We start from the raw sequence: 18,743 nt of genomic DNA, 5'->3' as shown, positions 1-18,743 counted from the left end.
GGTTAAGAGTCAAGACTCCACTGGCTGGACAGGTTCAGGCTAGGCCGCAGCCAGGGATGCAGTCCAGGGCGTTCTCAGCCCTTCCCTCTGGTGGTCAAACTTGGCAGCTCTCCCAGGCCTCTTGGGGGCCAGGAGCAGTTTCGGGCAGGTGGGAGAACCTGCTAAACTATGGGGCCGGGCACAGGCCCAACCGGTTGGACAGGGCGTCCTCCCCACTCTCCCCCAGGCCCACAGAGCAGAGGCAGAAGCCTCCCAGAACAAATCATTTTATTACCCAGAAGGGAGAAAGTGGGGGGGTGACGGGGGGTGGGGGACAGTGTGGTGTTGGGAGTTCTGGGGAGCAAGCCCTGCCAGGATGGGGCTCACTCATGGGGAGAGGAGGCGGCGGCAGCACACACTCAATATGCAACCACTTTCCATTCCTTTCACCCACTTTCGCAGCATTAAATAAACGTAACTCTGTACAGCGCAAAATATACAGGGGGCCCCTGTCCCCACCCAGCCTGCGCAGAGTGGGAGGGCAGCGGGGAGGACGGAGAAGGCCTCTAGCCCGGAACGCACTGGCCCCTCCCCAAGGCCAAGGCAGGAAGGCAGGCAGCTCTGACCAGGAATAAAACTTCACAACTTCCTCTGAAATTGAAGTGGGTAGGTCCAGCTCTGTTGTGATTCCCGAATCAAAGGTTTTTCTGCAGCTCCCAAACCCAGGCGCTTTCTCAAGGACAGGCCTGATTTTAGCTGGGATCTGGCCCCAAGAGGGGCTGGTGACCTGACCCCCTGAGGCAAAGTGGGCCTGGGAAACAGGCCAGAGGTGCATGGTCCCTAAGTCTTCCCCAGCCCAGGTCATGGCGAGGAGAAAGTCGGGCCAGGCCACAGCTCAAGCACCCCAGGCCGCAGGGCCAAGGCAGCCCCTGGTTCAGAGGGGCCGCGTGGTGTGGTTATAGACCAGATGCTCCGTGTCCTCGGTGGTGGAGATGGTGGAGCTGGCGGGAGTAGAAGGCGGTGCATGGTGGCGGCGGTGGCGATGTCTGTGGAAACCCTTTTTCTGGTTCTTGAAGAAGCAGTAACCCAGGATGGCGAGCACCACCACGATGCAGGTGGCCAGGAGCACCCCGATGGCCACCTCCACAGAGCCTGGGGGAAAAAGGGGCCAGAGGAGGAGACAGTGAGTCCCAATAGCATCTACTCAACAGCACCCACCCTGCTTGGCAGCAAACAAATCTGATTTGAGAGGTCTCAGTGGAGGGCTTCTGCGGGCCTCCTGACTAAGTTCCCCAATGTTTGTGGAAAGTACCTGGAACTTGGCTAGGATTTTATTAACTTATATTTTTTTAATTTTAGTTTTTAAAAAAAATTTTTTGGGGGGTGGAGCGATAGTACAGTAGGTAGAGTGTTTGCCTTGTACACAACCAACTGGAATTCAATCCCTGACATCCCATATGGTCCCCCAAGCATTGCCAGGAGTAATTCCTGAGTGCAGAGCCAGGAGTAACCCCTGAGCATTGCTAGGTGTGACCCAAAAAGTGGGGAAAAAAAGGAGGGGGGAAACTTGTTTTTTGGGGCTACACCCAGTGGTGCTCAGGGACCATATAGAGTGCTGGGAATTGAACCTAGGTTGGCCATGTGTGAGGCAAGCACTCTACCTGTTGTACTATTGCTCTGTCCCCAACTTAATTTCTTTGTTTTGTTTTGTTTTGTTTTGGGCCACATCCAGCAATGCTCAGGAGTTATTCTTGGCTCTACACTCAGAATCACTGGCAGTGCTTGGGGGGCTATATGGGATGCTGGGGATTGAACCGGGTTTCAGACAAGGTATAAATCCTACCTGCTGTACTACTGCTCCAGCCTCCAACTTAATTTTTTTTAACTTTGTTTTGGGGCCACAGTGCTTAAGAGTTACTCCCAAATGTGCTGGGGTGGGGGGGTCATGCTGAGGACGAAACCTGAGGCTCCTGCATGAACAGTTGAGCTAGCTTGGCTAGGATATTTTTAGGGATGGAGGATGCTACTCAGGCATGATTCCTGGCTCATTGCTCAGGCCCATGCTGTGCCCTGGATTGAGCCTTCGCCTCCTGCATGCAAAGCAAGTGCTCAGTCATGGAGCTAGCTCTTTTTGGCTTGGCTAGGATCTGGTTGGTGTGTATGGGACCAAACCCAGAATCTCACACACGCTAGGCTGTGTGCTACCACTCAGCCATATCTTCAACCTCAGTCCTGGTGCTATGCAGCGAGCTTATACAGAAGGAATTTCCCATGGCAGGTATGTCCACTGAGTGTGGCTCTGTCCCCTGAGCCACCCTCCAGGTCCTTCTCCACCCAGGCCCAGGCAGTCCCACCAACCATGCGCACTCAATCCTGGGTTAGTGCCTATTTACTGGGACAGGGCAGACCAGGACTTACCCACAGAGGGAATGGGGTTTTCCCGGCGCAGGCCAAACACATCCTTTTCTACAAAATGAGAGGGAGGAAAGACGACAGTAAGGAGCTCTGTGACTTGGCTACTCCCTCCTGCTATCCCTCCCACATCCATTTCAGGCAGATGAGCTGTGATCAGCCCAGCCAGGACCAGAGGGCTCTATCTCCAAGCCCCCTGACCCGCCTTGCTTACTAGAGATGCCCCTACAGGACTCAAGGCACTGCTGCTCCTCCTCGAAGTTGTTCTGGTTGCCTTCACAACCGCCGTAGGTAAAGCGCTCGCAGCTCTCGCTGAAGGGGTTGTAGTACCAGCGGGGGATGCTCTCCTTGCACAGCCCCGTGTATGGCAGGTCCACGCAGTGCCCTGGGGGGTCAGGCATGTGCAGAAAGGTGAATCACTCAATCAAGCCTTCCTGATCCTTCCACCAGGCTTCACATGGTTGCTGCCTCAAAATATCTGGCTTATCTGCAGTGCTGCCCAAGCCAAGCCAGCAAGACAATTTTTTTTTTTTTGCTTTTTGGGTCACACCCAGCGATGCACAGAGGTCACTCATGGCTCTCACTCAGGAATTACCCCTGGCGGTGTTCAGGGGACCATATGGGATGCTGGGAATCAAATCTGGGTCGGCCACATGCAAGGCAAACACCTTATCTGCTGTGCTATCGCTCCAGCCCCCAGCAAGACAATTCTTAAACAATCAGCTTAGGTACAGAAGTAAATAATGCCAGCTCTGGTCCCAACTTGCTTTTTCAGTTTAATTTCAGGTGTGTGTGTGTGTGTGTGTGTGTGTGTGTGTGTGTGTGTAATACATGGTACTCCAGGTTTACTCCTGGTGCTATGCTCAGAGATCACTCCTGATAGAGCTCTGGAGAACCATATATACAGTACCAGGGATCGAACCAGGGTCAATGTTGTGCGAGACAAGTTCCCTGCCCACTATACTATTTCCTTTTTAACACTTATCTTTAAATAAGTAATTGAGGGGGCTGGAGCGATAGCACAGCGGGTAGGAAGTTTGCCTTGCACGCGGCCGACCCGGGTTCAAATCCCAGCATCCCATATGGTCCCCTGAGCACCGCCAGGAGTAATTCCTGAGTGTAGAACCAGGAATAACCCCTGTGCATCGCTGGGTGTGACCCAAAAAGCAAAAAAAAAAAAAAAAAGTAATTGAGGGGCCAAAGAGATAGCTCAACATGATGAGGGGCATGTTTTGTGTTAACATGATGAGAGTTTTTGTTTTTTTTTTGGTTTTTTTTGGGGGGGTCACACCTGGCTATGCACAGGGGTTATTCCTGGCTCTGCACTCAGGAATTAATCCTGGCGGTGCTCAGGGGACCATATGGGATGCTGGGATTGGAACTTGGGTTGGCCGCGTGCAAGGCAAATGCCCTACCCGCTATGCTATCACTCCAGCCCCTAACATGATGAGAGTTTGATCTCCACACCTCATGGTTTCTAGAGCACTACTGGGAGTAAACCCAAAGAACAGACAGCCCCTGAGCAGTGCTGGGTGTGGTCCCAAAGCTTGTGACTAGGCCAGGGGTATAGTTTACTCAGTAATAGAGCACATCCCTTGCATGTGTAAGCCCTTGGGTTCAATCCCTGGCAGCACAATGAGACCAAAGTGGTTAAAACATTTAGTAAATACTATCGCTGGGAAGGTGTGGAGAAGCCATGCTAAGGAATAGGGGAGCCCAGCCTCAGACAGCAGCTTAGCTGCAGCATCAGCCCTGGCCCTGGATACCAAGAACAAACTCACCTTTGTCACTGGCGAAAGGGATGCTCTGCAGCTCCTCAAAGCCACTGGCATCTGCAAAATGAAAGACCAGAGGCACAGGTTGCACAACGAGGGGCTTCCGCACCTGCTAGGGCGGACAGGTCCTCCACCTCACAGAGCTCACATTTTTCGCAGGAGGACTCGTCAGAGCCATCAGGGCAGTCAGGAGTGTCGTCACACTCCAGGAAGCTGTCGATGCAGCAGCCATCGTTGCAGCGGAACTCGGTGGGATTACAGAGGGTAGAACACACTGCTAGAGCCATGGCACCCATGCCAAAGAGAGGTGAGGGAGGAGCAGAGGCCAGCACACCCGCAGGGCTTTCCATCCTCACCCAACCAGGACACAGTCCGCCCCATCCTTGACCCGCCCACCCGATGAGGAAGGTTCTGATTGGAGGCTGCTGCTGCAGGGGCGGTGCTAAGAAAGTGGGCGGAGCTTCCTCACACCTACAAGGGGGCAGGCACTGGGCTAAGGCAGCTAGCTGGGTCTGGACATTGGGTAGGGGAAGAAGGGAAAGAGCCAAGCCCACCTGGAAGATGCCTTTCCGTTGAAGGACCTGGGAGAGAGGAAAACACAGATATAAGAGCAAAGCAAGACAGGCTCAGGCAGGGATGAGCCAGTGGGGGTGGGATCGCCTGGGCATGGGAACGCCCCGCGCCCACCTCCTTGATTAGTGAACACACGCAATTTGGGGGATCGTCACTGGAATCCTAGACCCCCTGCGAAGGCCCACCTTGCACATTGCGGCAGGCCAGCCTGCACTCTTCCTCCCGCAGGTAGTTGTTCTTGTTGCCCAAACAACCTCCGTAAGTGAAACTCTTGCAGAGCTGATCCTTGGGGTCGTAGTACCAGCGGGGAAAGGAACCACGGCAGCGGCCCACCTTGCTGGCCGCAAGGCAGTATTCTGGGAGGGGAAGAAAGCTGGTCAGAGAGTCCCATCGGCAGATGGGGGAGTTCCAGCGGTGGCCTCTCCCACCTCCCTCACCTTCCGTCTGCTTGGCAGACAACACCGTGATGGTGATATTGGATGGGGTGTCGGGCTGCTCTGCGCTGGGCACTGTCAGCTGGAACAGGTAGGTGCCTTCCTTGAGTCCCCACAGCAGCACCTGGTCCGGGTCTTTCTTCTACACACAGGAGAGCCGTCAAGCTGGCACCTTCTGGGCTGCCCCAGGGCCTCCCAGCTGTTCTTCCCACAGGGAGAGCAGAGGGACAGGGTAATAGGTGTACCCTCAATGTCTAACCACCCACCCTGCTTGCAAGTACTGCTTGGCATAGAGCCCAGAAAGCAGACCCTGGAGAGATGTGGGGTCAGGGTGCCAGCCCAGAGCTCACCTCAATCCTGATGGCCGGGTCACCCTGCAGTAGGTGCCAATCCATGTTATCCACAGCTTTCAGCTCCAGGGGTTCCTGGGGCTGCACCTTCAAGTCAAGACCTGCCCAGGCCTTTGGAATCCTGGATCCTGGGGAAGGTGGGATAAGGTCAGCTCTCACTGAAGGGCCCTGTTCTCTCCTGAGGGGTGGGGGTGGGGGGCAATACGGAATACCCCAAGACCAACGAGGCCTGGCAGTTTGCAAGACTACAGACACAAACTCACACCTATCACCTTGTTCTCTGTTTAGCTAGGTCTTTGGTACATGAGAACTTTTTGGTTTTGTCTTGGGCCCACACCAGGTGGTGCTCAGGGGTCACTCCTGATAGACTTGGGGGACCATACGGGATACGAGGGATCAAACCCAAGTCAGTCGTGTACAAGGCAAATGCTCTACCTGCTGTACTATCACTCAGACTCCTACACTGAAGGCATTTTTTATTTTGTTTTGGTTTTTGGGCCACCCATGGTGGTACTCAGGGTTTACTCCTGCACTCAGGGATCACTCCCAGTGGGGCCCGGGGAACGGGACCATAGGGCGTGCCAAGAACTGAAGTCAGGTTGGCTGCATGCAAAGTAAGTGCTCTACCTGCTGTAGGTATCACTATCACTCAGACCCCACTGGATACAGTTTTAGATGGTAAAACTCACTTTTTGAAGCAAATAGCATGTGCCAACTGGTGCTACTTAGAAAAAAGAAATAATACATTTCTAGAAGATATCTGGGGAAGGGAGAAAATAAAAATATTTCTATTTTCTACAATAAGTAGGTATATGTGCTACTTGCTTTCACAAATTAAAAAAAGTCTTTTCCTTACTTATACCTGGCAGTTCTCAGGGCTTACTCCTGTCTCAAAGATCATTCCTGGTAGTGCTTAGGTACCATATATGGTTTTGGGAATCGTATTCAGGTTGACTGCATGCAAGGCAAATGTTTTACCCTCTGTACCTTCTCTCCAGCACAAGAAATCACATATAATGACTTTTTGGGTCACACCTGGCTATCCTCAGGAATTACTCCTGGTGATACTCAGGGGACCATACGGGATGTCAGGAATCAAACCCAAACCCGGGTCAGCTGCATGCAAGGCAAACGCCCTACCCCACTGTATTATCACTTTGGCCCAAGGATATTTTTGAAAAGCCAAGTAACTGTATTTTTCACTGCTGAGAAAGTTCATCTCAATAGAAGCTTTAAGCAGAGTCCCTGGGTAGTGATACACTGTACTGTCTCTCTAGCTCTAACATGATTTTTGTTCGTTTTGTTTTAGAGTCACACACAATAGTGCACAGGGCTTGCTCCTGGCCCTGAGTTCAGAGATCACTCCTGATGGGCTTGGGGAAACATGTGGGGTGCCAGGGATTGAACTTTGGTTGGCTGCATGCAAGGCAAGTGTCCTACCCACTCCACTATCAATCACTCCAGACCGCCTCATGTGGGTTGTTTTTTTTTTTTTTTTTTTTTTTTTTGCTTTTCGGGTCACACCCAGCAATGCACAGGGGATACTCCTGGCTCTGCACTCAGAAATTACTCCCGGCGGTGCTTGGGGAGCCATATGGGATGCTGGGAATCGAACCCAGGTCGGCCACGTGCAAGGCAAACGCCCTACCCACTGTGCCATTGCTCCAGCCCCCTGCCTCATGTGTTTTTACGAGAGGACAGACTGAAGGAATCTGACTTACTGTCCATGGGGAAATCTCTGATCTGTGAGCCCAGGTTGTGTAGGAAATGTCTCAGTTACACACATTCAGAAATGCTCTGTTCTCTGCACCACACTCCCGAGGCGAGCTTGCTCTGTACTCCCAATCCCTACAAGCCACCCCCCGGCCACCCCAGGTTCTCCAGGTTCCCTTCTAACAGTGCGCTTGTCTCACTTTTCTGACCCAATGGCTCCTTGCAGGGAGATGAAGCCTGTGCTGGGCAGAATTCCCCCGGGGTCTCTGCTGTGTCCCTCTGACCAGCACTCTCTAAGGAAACTACTGCTCTGCTCTTGTCTGTAGTCTCTGTCTTTAATATATATTTTTAATGAATCACCATGAGATACAGTTACAGACTTACAAACTTTCGAGATTACATTTCAGTCATGCAATGATCGAGTACCCATCCCTCTACCATGAAGTCGCTTTCTAATCAAGTTTAGTCCCCACCTCCCCTCCCTTTGAGATCCTAACCCATTTAAGAAAGCAGAGGAAACACCGCATGAACACAGAAGCCAAGACTGGCAGGGCTGGAGCGAGTATAGGGAGTAAGGCATTTGCCTTGCCTGTGGCTGACCTGGGTTCAATCCCTGGCACTCCATAAGGCATGCCATAAGGTCCTCAAGCATTGCTAGGTGTGACCCGAAAAGCAAAAAAAAAAAAAAAAAAAAGTCTGGAGGTATGCCAGAGAGCCAAGAAGAGCCCAGGGAGGGAGGTGTCCGCCTGAGGGACTGCAAAGGAGGTGGCCTGATGACATCTTCGTTTCAGCCCTCTGGCCACCTGAACTGAGACAACAAGCAAATATTCTGCCCCTGAGAAGATTCCGGGCTGGTTAGGCGGATTCAGCCCAGCACCATGAAGTGAAGAAAAAGTGAGGTGTGTGATATGTACACAAGATAGGGGAGAGGCCAGGGCGGACTGGAGGAACAAGGCCAGGCTTTTTGGAGGGCTTTTTGTTGTTTATTTTCTTTTGCAATGCTAGGGATCAAAACCAGGATGCTAAACAAAGGAGGCCTGGGTCCTCCCACTGAGCCACACCCCCACCCAGGTTATTCTGTTTCAATCTTTATTTCCTTTATTTGTGGGGAAGCAAGTGTTGTGCTGTTAGGGCAGCAGAAAGCAGGACCGGCTCAAGCAAGAAGTTGGGAGTACGCCTAGTTTGTGGGTCAGCAAGGCCCTGGAGGGTGGGTCAAGGCATGTGGACATAGCAGAAGCCACGGGACATCTGGAGCCCGAGTGATAGTACAGTGGGTAGGGTTCTCACCTTGCATGACCTGAAACTCAATCCCCAGAGCCCCACCAAGATTCCTGAGCTCAGAGGCAGGAATAAGTCCTTGAACACTACTGGGTGTGACCCAAAAAATAAAAAAGAAAAAAAATTGACATTTGGGGGACCAGGAATGTGGCTTAGTGGTAAAGCACTTGTCTCTCCTGGGTGAGGCCCACAGTTCTATCCTCAGCCTATGATCCCCTGAGCACCAAGGTAAGAGATGCCCCAAGTACTACTGGGTGTGGTGCTTCTCTCTCTCTCCTTCCCCTGCATTTTTTTTTTTCTTTTTGGGTCATACCCTGTGATGTACAAGGGTTACTCCTGGCTTTGCACTCAGGAATTACTCCTGGCGGTGCTCAGGGGATCATATGGGATGCTGGGAATCGAACCCAGGTCGGCCATGTGCAAGGTAAATGCCCTACCTGCTTATACTATCGTTCCAGCCCCTCCCCTGCTTTTTGAGGGTTTTGTTCTTGAGAGAGAGAGACAGAGAGGTAGGGAGAGGAAAGAGAGAGGAGAGAGTTTTGGGGCTATACCTGATTTTGCTCAGAGCTCACTCCTGGTAGTGTTTGGGTTCCCAATGTGATGCTGGGGATTGAACATGGGTCAGCCACATGCCAAGCAAGTGTATTATCAGTTGTATTACTGCTCTAGCCCAACGTTTTCTATACCTAACCCTGGTACAGGCAGAGACGGATACTGCTGGCCGTGCTATGGAGTGCTAGAGGCCAGGGTGCCCCAGACAATGCCCTTCTGGATTCCTCATTGAGGACCCAGGAGTCTAAGGGAGGTGGATAGCAGAAGCATGGCTGAGCTCCGGGGAAAAGCAGTTAACTCCCAGAGTGGGTGAGTCCACCGGCCCAGGCTTCCAAGCAGAGACTGGGGAGAGCCTAGTCTGAGGCAGGCGCTGAGCCTGCAGGGTGCAGGGAACGGGGAGGAAATGTGTGCACCCGGCTCAGGGCCTGTGGAAAGGAAATCAGACAAGTTGGTGCCATTGCAGAAAAGCTGAAGATGAGGGAAGTCAAGGAAATGGGGAACTGACCGGTGGGTAGGAAGGTGCAGGTAGGAGCTTCAGAGACTGAGACTGGGGCAAGTTTGGAACCTTGTTTACCGGTTTACTATTATTGTTTTTGGGGGCTGCACCCAGAGATGTTCAGGACTTACCCCTGGGCTGGAGTGACAGTATAGCGGGTAGGGCATTTGCCTTCCATGCAGCTGACCCGGGTTCGATTCCTAGCAACCCATATGGTCCCCCAAGAACCGCCAGGAATAATTCCTGAGTGCAAAGCCAGGAGTAACCCTCGTGCATCGCCAGGTGTGACCCAAAAAGCCACCCCCCAAAAAAACAAAAATAGGACTTACCCCTGATTCTGCACCCAGGGATCACTCCGAATGGTGCTCTGGGGACCATACATGCAACAGTGGACTAAATCCAGATCAGCAGTGTGCCAGGCAGTGCCCTACCTGGTATATTATCCCAACTAGTTTGTTAAACAACCACCTTGTTTTTCAATCTTTTCCCCTTTTGCTCTGGGGATCAAACCCAAGGTCTTAACAATTTAAGACACACTGAGTCCCACCCTGGACCCTCTCTCACTATTTGTTTTGTTTAGTTTTCTGTGTGGGGGCACAACCAGCTGTACTCAAGGCTGACCCCTGCTGGGTCTCCGGGACTCTATGAGGTGCCAGAGATTAAACCTGGTATCTGCTTACAAGGCAAGTGTCTGACCTACTATACTATCTCTCTGGCCCCCACCATATTTTTAATGGTTGAAAAAGAAAACTAAAGAATACTATCTTCTTCTTGTTGTTTTGGTGTTCTGGCCACACCCAGTGGTGCTCAGGGCTAGTATATTCCTGGCTCTGCACTCAGAGATCACTACAGGGAGGGCCTGGAGGACCACATAAGGTGGTACGAATGGAACCAAATTAGCTATGTGTCAGGCAAGCACCCTATCGTCAGTACTCTCTCTTCAGCACCCATCATCTTTTTAGTTGCTGAAAAGAGCAAAAACAAATAATACTATTTCATGCGCAAAATACAGAAAAATCAATTTTGTGTCCAGAAACTAGAACACAGCCTCTCCTCTTTGTTTCCTTGTAGTGGACAGGCTGCTTTCACCTTAGAAGCAAGAAGAGTAAGGAAACTGTAACAGAGAATGAGTGAGCCCACAAAGCCTAAAACATTTACCATCCGAACTGTCACAGAACTGGGGTGACCCTCTACTCCACTCTCTGTCCTCCCAGTCAGCCCATCACAACCATGCTCTTATCTCTTCCCAGATGAGGAAATGGTCACCAGAGCAGGCTCAGGGTTACTGAGCATCCAAACAACAGATCTAGGACTGAACCCCGGTCTGACTCCACAAATCGCACTGCAGATCACTCCATGACATTGGGTGAGATTTTCATGGCTTTTATGATATTGGGGTTTGGGTTTTGTGCTTAAGTCATATATGTACATGATACAGATTTTTAAAATGTGGTCAAAAGAGACAGCTCAAAGGGCCAAGCACATGTTTTACATGCAGCAGGCCTCGATTCAATTTCCAGTGTCGCAAGGTCCCCTGAGCACAGTCAGCAATGACCCCTGAGCACAGAGCTGGGATTAGCCTTAGTACCTCTAGGTATGGCCCCCTAAACAAAATTTTAGAAAAGAGGCCAAGGAGATAGCTCAAGCATGTATGTAGCATGCATAAAGGCCCTGGTTCAGTCCCAACACCACATGGTCCCTCCAAAAACTGCTAGGGCAGGATGGAGTGATAGTACAGTGGTGAGGGCACTTGCTTTCTTGCATGAAGTCGACCCAGGTTCGATCTCTAGCATCCCATGTGGTCCCCTGAGCATCTCCAGGAGTAATTCCTGACTGTAGAACCAGGAGTAATCCCTGAGCAATGCTAGGTGTGGCACCAAAACCAAAAAGAACCCATAAAAAAAAAAAAAAACCCGGGCGCCATGCTGGACCATGCGCTGATAGCTGGCCCGCTGGGCTGCAACCGTCCCGTCCCGCCGGGCTCGAGTCGGGCCAGCTGTGCCGTGCCATGCGGGCTCCGGCGGCGTGAGGCCCGGGCGCGCCGCCATGGGCTAGTGGGTGTGCCGGCGAGCGCGAGTACCGGGGCTGGCTGCTGGCCACCGACCCCGTGTCCGCCAGTATCGTCCTGGTCAGCTTCCTCGAGGACGGCAGCATGTGACCGGGATCATGGGACACGCCATTCAGACTGTGACCGCGGACACCGAGCAGGAAGGGCAGGACGCAAGAGTGAGGGAGAAGCTAAATCACTTGTTCGTGGCGGCAGCCCCTGAGGCCTGCAGCCCCGAGGTGCTGGAGCAGAGGAAGGACAGCTTGAAGTGGCTGGAGAAGAACCACGTCCCCATCACTGAGCTGGGGGACGCACCCCACGCGCTCTGTGTGGCGGGGGTGCTGACCATTGAACCACCCTACGGCCCAGACAACTGCAGCAGCTACAATGAGATCATCCTGTCCCGAGTGCATGGCCTAGTCCGGACCGTCTCTCCCTGGGACTGACGGCACCTGAATGTGTGGATTAAGTCTTTGTTATTTGGGTTCCACATGGGCTAAATTAGCACAGGCACATAAAAAAAAAAAAATACTGCTGGGAGTACTGGTGCCCCAAAACTGCTGGGGGAGATATCCCTCAAAAAAAGAAAGGGCTGGAGAGATAGTACAACAAGTATGGCACTTCCCTTGCACTCGGCCAACCTGGGTTTGCCACATGGTCCCCCAAGCCTCACCATGAATGATTCCTGAGTACAAAGCCAGGAAGAAGCCTTGAGCATGATTGGGTGTGGTCCAAAAACAAACAGAAAAAGTAACAGTTAAGTAAAGTTCTTTGATGTCATAATATACATGATCTGTGAAACATATCACAGTAAGAAGTTTTTTTTTTTATATATATATAAAGGACAGGGCTGGAGGTAGCACAGGGGCTAAGACCTTTGCTTTGCATCCCACCCATTCCAGTTTGAATCCCCAGCACTGCTAGGGGTCACCCTTGAGATCAGAGCCAGTAGTAGCCCCTGAGCATCACCATGGATAGCCCCAATACCAATCCATCAAAAAAGAGGGAAAGAGGGGCCGGAGCAATAGCACAGCGGGTAGGGCGTTTGCCTTGCACGCGGCCGACCCGGGTTCGATCCCCGGCATCCCATATGGTCCCCCAAGCACTGCCAGGAGTAATTCTTGAGTGCAAAGCCAGGAGTAACCCCTGAGCATCGCTGGGTGTGACCCAAAAAGAAAAAAAAAAAAGAGGGAAAGAATACTAAAAAGTATAGCACTGTAGCACTGTCGTCCCATTGTTCATTGACTTGTTGGGGCGGGGGGAGCCGAGCAGGTACCAGTAACATCTCCATTATGAGACTTGTTACTGTTTTTGGCATATTGAATACGCCATGGGGAGCTTGCCAGGCTCTGCCGTGCGGGCAGGATAGTCTCAGTAGCTTGCTGGGCTCTCCGAGAGGGATGGGGAATAGAACCAGGTCAGCTGTGTGCAAGGCAAACGCCCTACCCGCTGTGCAGTCCACTAAGTATATTGAGAAAAAAGTCCCCTTTTGCTCCTTTAGTCCCCTTTCTAGAGGCACCCACTCTTTTTCCTTTAAATTTTATTTTCAAAGAGTTGTTCACAGTAATTGATTATATTCAATATTTCAACCAATCCCACCCCCATTATACCTTCCCACCCCCATTATTTCGATTTTCCTCTCCACCACCCAAGCCCACCCCAAAAGCAGATGCTAAATAATTTATCTTGTATTGCTTGTTATGAATTGACTAAAAATATCCAAAAAGTTTTCCTTACAGAGGCACCCACTCTTAGTGGTGTGCGTGCGTGAACGTTAAATTCAGAACCATACAACTTCCTGATTTTCCACAATATGTTTTTGGAAATCATTCTATAGCAACAGAGTTTCTTTTCTTTTTGGAGGGACAATCAGGAGGGGGTGTGGTCATACCAGTGGTGCTGGGGCCCATAAGGCGCCAGGGATTGAACCAGGCCTGCAGCATGCAAACCTGTGCTTCAGCCCTTTGAATTACCTTCTAGCCTGAGCTTCTTTTTCCTTTTAGTTGCAAAGTAAGTTGCTAATTTGCAAATGCAGGACAATTTACAATTTATTTAACTTCCACTTGATTTAGATTCTTCCTTCCTTCCCTATTAAAAAACAAAACCATGTGGCCTCTGGGTTTATTATATTACTCCAAGAGCACCATGGGGGGGCTGGAGCTATAGTACAAAGCAAGGGTAGGGCGTTTGCCTTGCAGGAGGCCAACCCAGATTCTATCCCTGGCATCCCATAGGGTCCTCTGAGCACCTCCAGGAGTAATTCCTTTGTGCAGAGCCAGAAGTAACCCCTGAGCATTGCTGGGGTATGACCCAAAAAGTCCCTCCCCCAATGAATTAATTAAATAAAATTAAATAAAACAGCACCCTGGAGTCCAATCACAGTGTATGCAGACAGAGATTGAGGTTGTCTCCAATTCCTCCCTATTCTAAACAAGCTCCAGTGAATAGCCCCTGGAACCTCTTGCACTTGGGGAAGTAAGGCTGCAGGAAGTGGTTGGGCGAGGGTGAGAGCACTTTCCCTTTGGATGGAGACGGTTAAACTCAATAAAAGTGACTTCAATGGAGAGGAGGGTAGGAGATAAGCCAGCTGCTCCGTGACTGAGTCACAGGGAGTCCCCTGGGAAGAGGCAGAGAAAACAGATGGAGGGAGCACTCACAGAGGTAGTTGGGGGGTGCGTCCAGGACACGGAGGGGCAGCCCAGAGCGAGAGCTGCTGCAGAGAAGCGGGTCAAGAGCGGTACAGTGGAGACTGGGAGAGCAGAAAGGAAAGTGCAAGCTGGAGCTTGCCCCAGCCCAGTGGGCAGGCTGGGCATCAGGAGAGGGTGCAGGGGACATGCCAGGGGTCGGCCAGAAGGTGGGAGGCCTCTGAGACAACGCCAAGGGGGCTGGGAGGGGCCGCTCCTCCCTCCTGGCATTTTGCAGAGTTATTAGCAGTCCGAAAGGAGAGCAGAGACAACCCTCAGACTAAAAAAGGCAGGCAGCCCCAGCGCCCCGGGGTGCAAGTGGCAGAGGGGTGTCTGGACAGGCCTCGGACACATTGGTGACACCCCCCATCCCCCCAGAAGGGGCAGGAGCCGTCCTACCACTCCCTTCTTCCCACCTTCCCTGGGTGCACAGGGCTGGCACCTCCAAGCACCCCTCCCCCTGGGGCAGGAACGCAGGGCCACTCCAGGGGAACCAGGCTCCTCCCGCCAAGCCTCAGGAAAGGGGGAGGGCAGGGGGAGAAGCAGCGCTCAGGAGGAATCTGGACTGAACTGGCTGGGCCACAGGCAGGGAAAGGGGAACTACTTTACCCCAGAGAGAATTTCTCTATCCCATGATGCTCAGCAAATCAAAGGTTCCCGAGCCCGGGCACCTCCGCCCACCTGGCCTTCGGCCCTGCTCCGGCAGGCCACAGTGAATGGCTGCTCTTCCCGGCCAACTCCCCGAGGGCTGACTTGGCTGAGTGTGGGCTTCCTGACAAACACACAGCATCTCCCACTCCCCAAAGCAATGCAACACCCCCCGAAAATAGCCCGGAGCTCACTCAGTCCAAGCCTACCCTGCGCCCCAGTGCTGCAGGAAGTCCGCACTCCCTCCTCGATGCCCTCGTAGGCCCATCTTGGGACGGCTGGTTCAGGGTGGGGGCCCACAGGAGGATCCTCTCCAAGGGTGGTGCGGCCCCGTGCAAAGCCTGACCAGATTCTGGGCTTTCGGGGAAGCCGAGGGGGAAGGACTCCACAGACTGTCAGAGCAGGAAGAGCACAGGCGGCCGAGCTCGATGACTGCACCTCCCACACTCTGCTCCTTCCTGTGGAACAGGCTCCGGCCTGGCCCAGAACTGGTGGCCCCCCCTTGGGGAATCCCCATCCCACCTCTCCTCGGTGACCCAGGAAGGGAAGGGATAATGCAGGCCTCTCAGCAGGGCCACGCCGGCCCAGAAGGCTGGACAGTAATGCGCTTTCTCCACTTTCCCAAAGCAGGAGCAGCTCCGGGCTCAGGCCGAGCCAAGTCCAGGCTGCAGGACTCCTCGGTGTCCAGTTCCATGACCCAGCAGGCTGCCCTGGGGTCAGAGGGCTGTTTTCGTAGTTGTTGGCCATCACCCTACCTTCCTACCTGCCCTACATGCTGTATTATCACTCTGGCCCCTTTGCTTGCTTTGTTCTTCAATCAAGAAAGGACATCTTATTTTTTTTCCAACAGGACTGTTGAGGGGTGGGTGCTGAATGCCAGATCTCCCATACTGGGATGGTGTGATACCAGACAAAGATCTTGTGAATGTCAATTTCCAATCCAAAAAAGAAAAAAATGACTACTAATAGCACCCATTCCACAGGTGGCTGTCATGAGGGCTGGGAAAGAGAATTCAGTGGCACAGCAAAGTTAAACTATCAAGTGCTACACAAGTTATCAGTGATGACCCATCCCTACCCCGGGGCCCCACCAGCCCAGAACAGCAGACGGACAGTGGAATGAAGGTGTGCACGCATGTCTGTGTGTGTGTGCGCGCACGCGAGTGTGTGTCTGTGTGTTGGAATGAATTGTGTGTGCATGTGTGTATGTGATCCCAGCTGACTGCTCCATCCAAGAAGGAAGAGAAGAGGAGCTCCAGCCCTCACTCTCTGACCCCCCACTTTTCCCTTATCCGGGAAGTAAACAAGACAAGCAGACAGTCTGGCTAGCAGGTTCTAAGCAGCGAGAGCCCAGCCTGGCTGGCACGCGCACACACCTGCCAGAACAGCTGACATCCCTCCCCTACCAGATACATGCCAACAGGCTGACTCACCCGGCAACCCTCCGCACCCCCACCCCAGCCTCTAGACTACTGTGTCCACACCACTCCCCTTCCCCCATTTGGGTCAATCCCAGACTGGGTTCGTTCCTTGTCCTTCATTCAGTCTCGGGTCGTTTCCCCCAGGGTCCCCAAAAGGTCAATACTAACGCGACATCCAGACCCGAGAGAGCCCATGGAAGACACGGGACTCAGCCCAGAGAGCCTCAGAGACACCCACACCAGTGCTGGGCCAGGAGTTCCTCACCCTTACCAGAGAGCGGCTCTCTGACTCAGCTACATGTGACCAGGACCCGGGGACCCTCTCCAGACTCAAGCCAGATCACCAGCCTAGCAACGGCCTCAGTAGGAGCCGGAATCTGGGCTCCCGGATGCCACCTCCTTCTCACCGGTCTTGTTTACTGTCAGTACTACTTGGACGGCAAAGAGTAGAAGCGACTCTCCTTAACTCCTCTCTGATGCTCGCCCCCACCCCCAGCACTCCAAATAACCAGCCCCAATCCATCCGTCCCGGCCCTCTTCCTCACCTCCGAAGCCCTGGGTCCGCAGCTCGCGGTAGGAGCGGTAAACCTCCCGCGTCAGGTAGTTGGTGTAACCTTCCCGGGGCGCGAACTTGCACACGAAACTCTGCTCGTAGAGGCAGTTGATGAGGAAGCAGGAGGCGGCCGCGTCTTCGCCGTCGGGCTGAAGCTCCACCAGCGCCAAGTTGCAGGTGGGGGTGTTGCAGCAAGCGCGCACGCAGTCCCTGGCCCGGCGCACGTCCGGGGAGCCCAGGAAGGTGGCCCCGTTGCCCACCGAGGCATCGGTGTCCAGCACGAAGTCGGGTACCCCGGGGGTAAAGCGTTCGAGACAGGCGGCGGCTCCGGCGGCCAGGCCGGGGGGCTCGGGCGGCGGCCCGGCCTCGGTACCTTGGAGGCTGAGCGCGCCCACGAGCCACACGGCGACCACACGGATGCGGGTCTGGAGGACGCGGGCACCGGCCATGATCCTCCCGAGGGCCGTCGCCCTCCTCCCCAGGGGGGTCACCTTCACCGCGCGCGACTGAGTTCCGAGGGTGCTCGCTACCTGCGAGAGGAGGGGAGGGGACGGAGGAGGAGACACCGGATTAGCCGGGCCGCCCGGAGGAAGTACAGGGCAGGGCTGGGGAGCAATCGAGCACCCCGAGAGTGCAGAGCGATCTGCCGGCCCGACCTTCCCACGCCCACCTCGGGTACCCCGCCGGTCCCCGGACGGCCAGGCCAAGGAACAGAAGGAGCCACGTACCCCGACCCACTCGGGGCGCTGAACAAAGGACCACTCATGCTCCCCGCCCGCTCCGCCTCCGCCGGGCCCGCGCGCCGGGGGCTCGGTTACCTGCGCAGGTGAGCGGGGTGGGGCCCGGCCGGCCAAGGTTCCGGTCCCGGCTTCCTGCGCGGCCACGCCAGCCGCTTCCGCCCCGTTGCCGGTGCCTAGGGGACCGGCCACCTCCTCCCCAGGTTTCTGGTGAAACTGAGTCAGTGCGCCGGGGGCGGAGCGGACATTGACCCCCGCGCCGCCGGCCACGCCCCGCGCGCCCTCGCCGGCCCTCCCCGGCGCGGCTTCCGGGCCTCGAGCCCCCGGGAACCCCCCCCAACCCCGATCCAACCTCCCAGGGCCCTGGGGAGTGGGGGTGGGGATGCCCGGGCTCTCGGGCCGCGCCCCAGGGAGGCCGCTCTATTCCGGCTTCATTAAGGGGCCCCGGACGGCCCATGGGTCCTGCGCCCCAGAAGCGACCCCAGGTCTGCTGGAGTGCATCGAGGGTTCGGCCCCGGGAGCAGATGGGGAGCTGCCTTGAGCTTCCCTGCAGCGTCGGGTCCTGAGTTCCAGACGCGGCCAGCCGGCAGGCGGAGGAGACTGGAAAGCTCGGGGCAAATGACGCTGCTGTCGCCTTCGGTCCCCGGAAAACTCTTCCACCTCGTGGCCCAAGCTTGAGCGGTGGCACCTGGGTCGTGGAATTCGGGAGGCCGCCCCTGCCCGCTTTGCGGAGCCCGCCTTCCAGCCCAAGAGGCTCGGGGCGAGTTCCCGGGTCCAGCCTGCCTGCGACACCCACCTTGTGTCTCTGATCCTCTCGCGTTCACCTCTTCCTTCTCGGGGGTCTCCGCTCAAGGCCCGTTGTTCCCTTCTAGGGGGTTCGGTGAGGTGCCCTCTCCTCTCCCACCGAGAGGGAGAGGGGTGCTCCCGTGGGCAGAGCCGGCCACTTTCTTCCAGGGAAAATGGCATCCTTGGAAGCCAAAAGTTCCAGAAGCACTCAGTTTATGTACTTCATTTGCCTGAAGAATTCTTTTTTTGGTTCTGTTGGGGCATATCCAGTGGTGCATAGGGTATATACTCCTGGCTCTATCCTT

The 18,743-nt window shown here is 54.2% G+C and overlaps 1 protein-coding gene and 1 pseudogene across 3 annotated transcripts; one reads left to right on the top strand and one right to left on the bottom strand.

The window, feature by feature from the left end:
- Positions 1–312: 312 nt before the first annotated feature.
- On the bottom strand, positions 313–17,842 carry SPINT1 (serine peptidase inhibitor, Kunitz type 1). Of its 3 annotated transcripts, none has more exons than XM_055132471.1 (11): positions 17,734–17,842; positions 16,908–17,445; positions 5,524–5,651; positions 5,177–5,315; positions 4,925–5,095; positions 4,721–4,747; positions 4,315–4,443; positions 4,173–4,223; positions 2,606–2,776; positions 2,398–2,445; positions 313–1,131 (listed from the first exon to the last, which is right to left on the bottom strand). In XM_055132471.1, exons 2-11 carry the CDS (start codon positions 17,362–17,364, stop codon positions 914–916), a joined length of 1,539 nt encoding a protein of 512 aa, XP_054988446.1. In that variant the 5' UTR covers positions 17,365–17,445; positions 17,734–17,842; the 3' UTR covers positions 313–913. The 3 variants fall into 3 exon arrangements, with proteins under 3 accessions (XP_054988446.1, XP_004609635.1, XP_054988448.1); XM_004609578.2 differs by having other exon boundaries at positions 4,315–4,440; XM_055132473.1 differs by lacking the exon at positions 4,315–4,443.
- On the top strand, positions 9,335–12,055 carry LOC105943034 (gem-associated protein 6-like; annotated as a pseudogene).
- Positions 17,843–18,743: the final 901 nt, after the last annotated feature.

This window comes from Sorex araneus, chromosome 3 (genome assembly GCF_027595985.1).
Source record: "Sorex araneus isolate mSorAra2 chromosome 3, mSorAra2.pri, whole genome shotgun sequence".
In the NCBI taxonomy this organism is placed as follows: Eukaryota; Metazoa; Chordata; class Mammalia; order Eulipotyphla; family Soricidae; genus Sorex; species Sorex araneus.
Note: the sequence above shows the minus strand (reverse complement) of the source record. Positions and strands in the feature narration are given on the sequence as shown.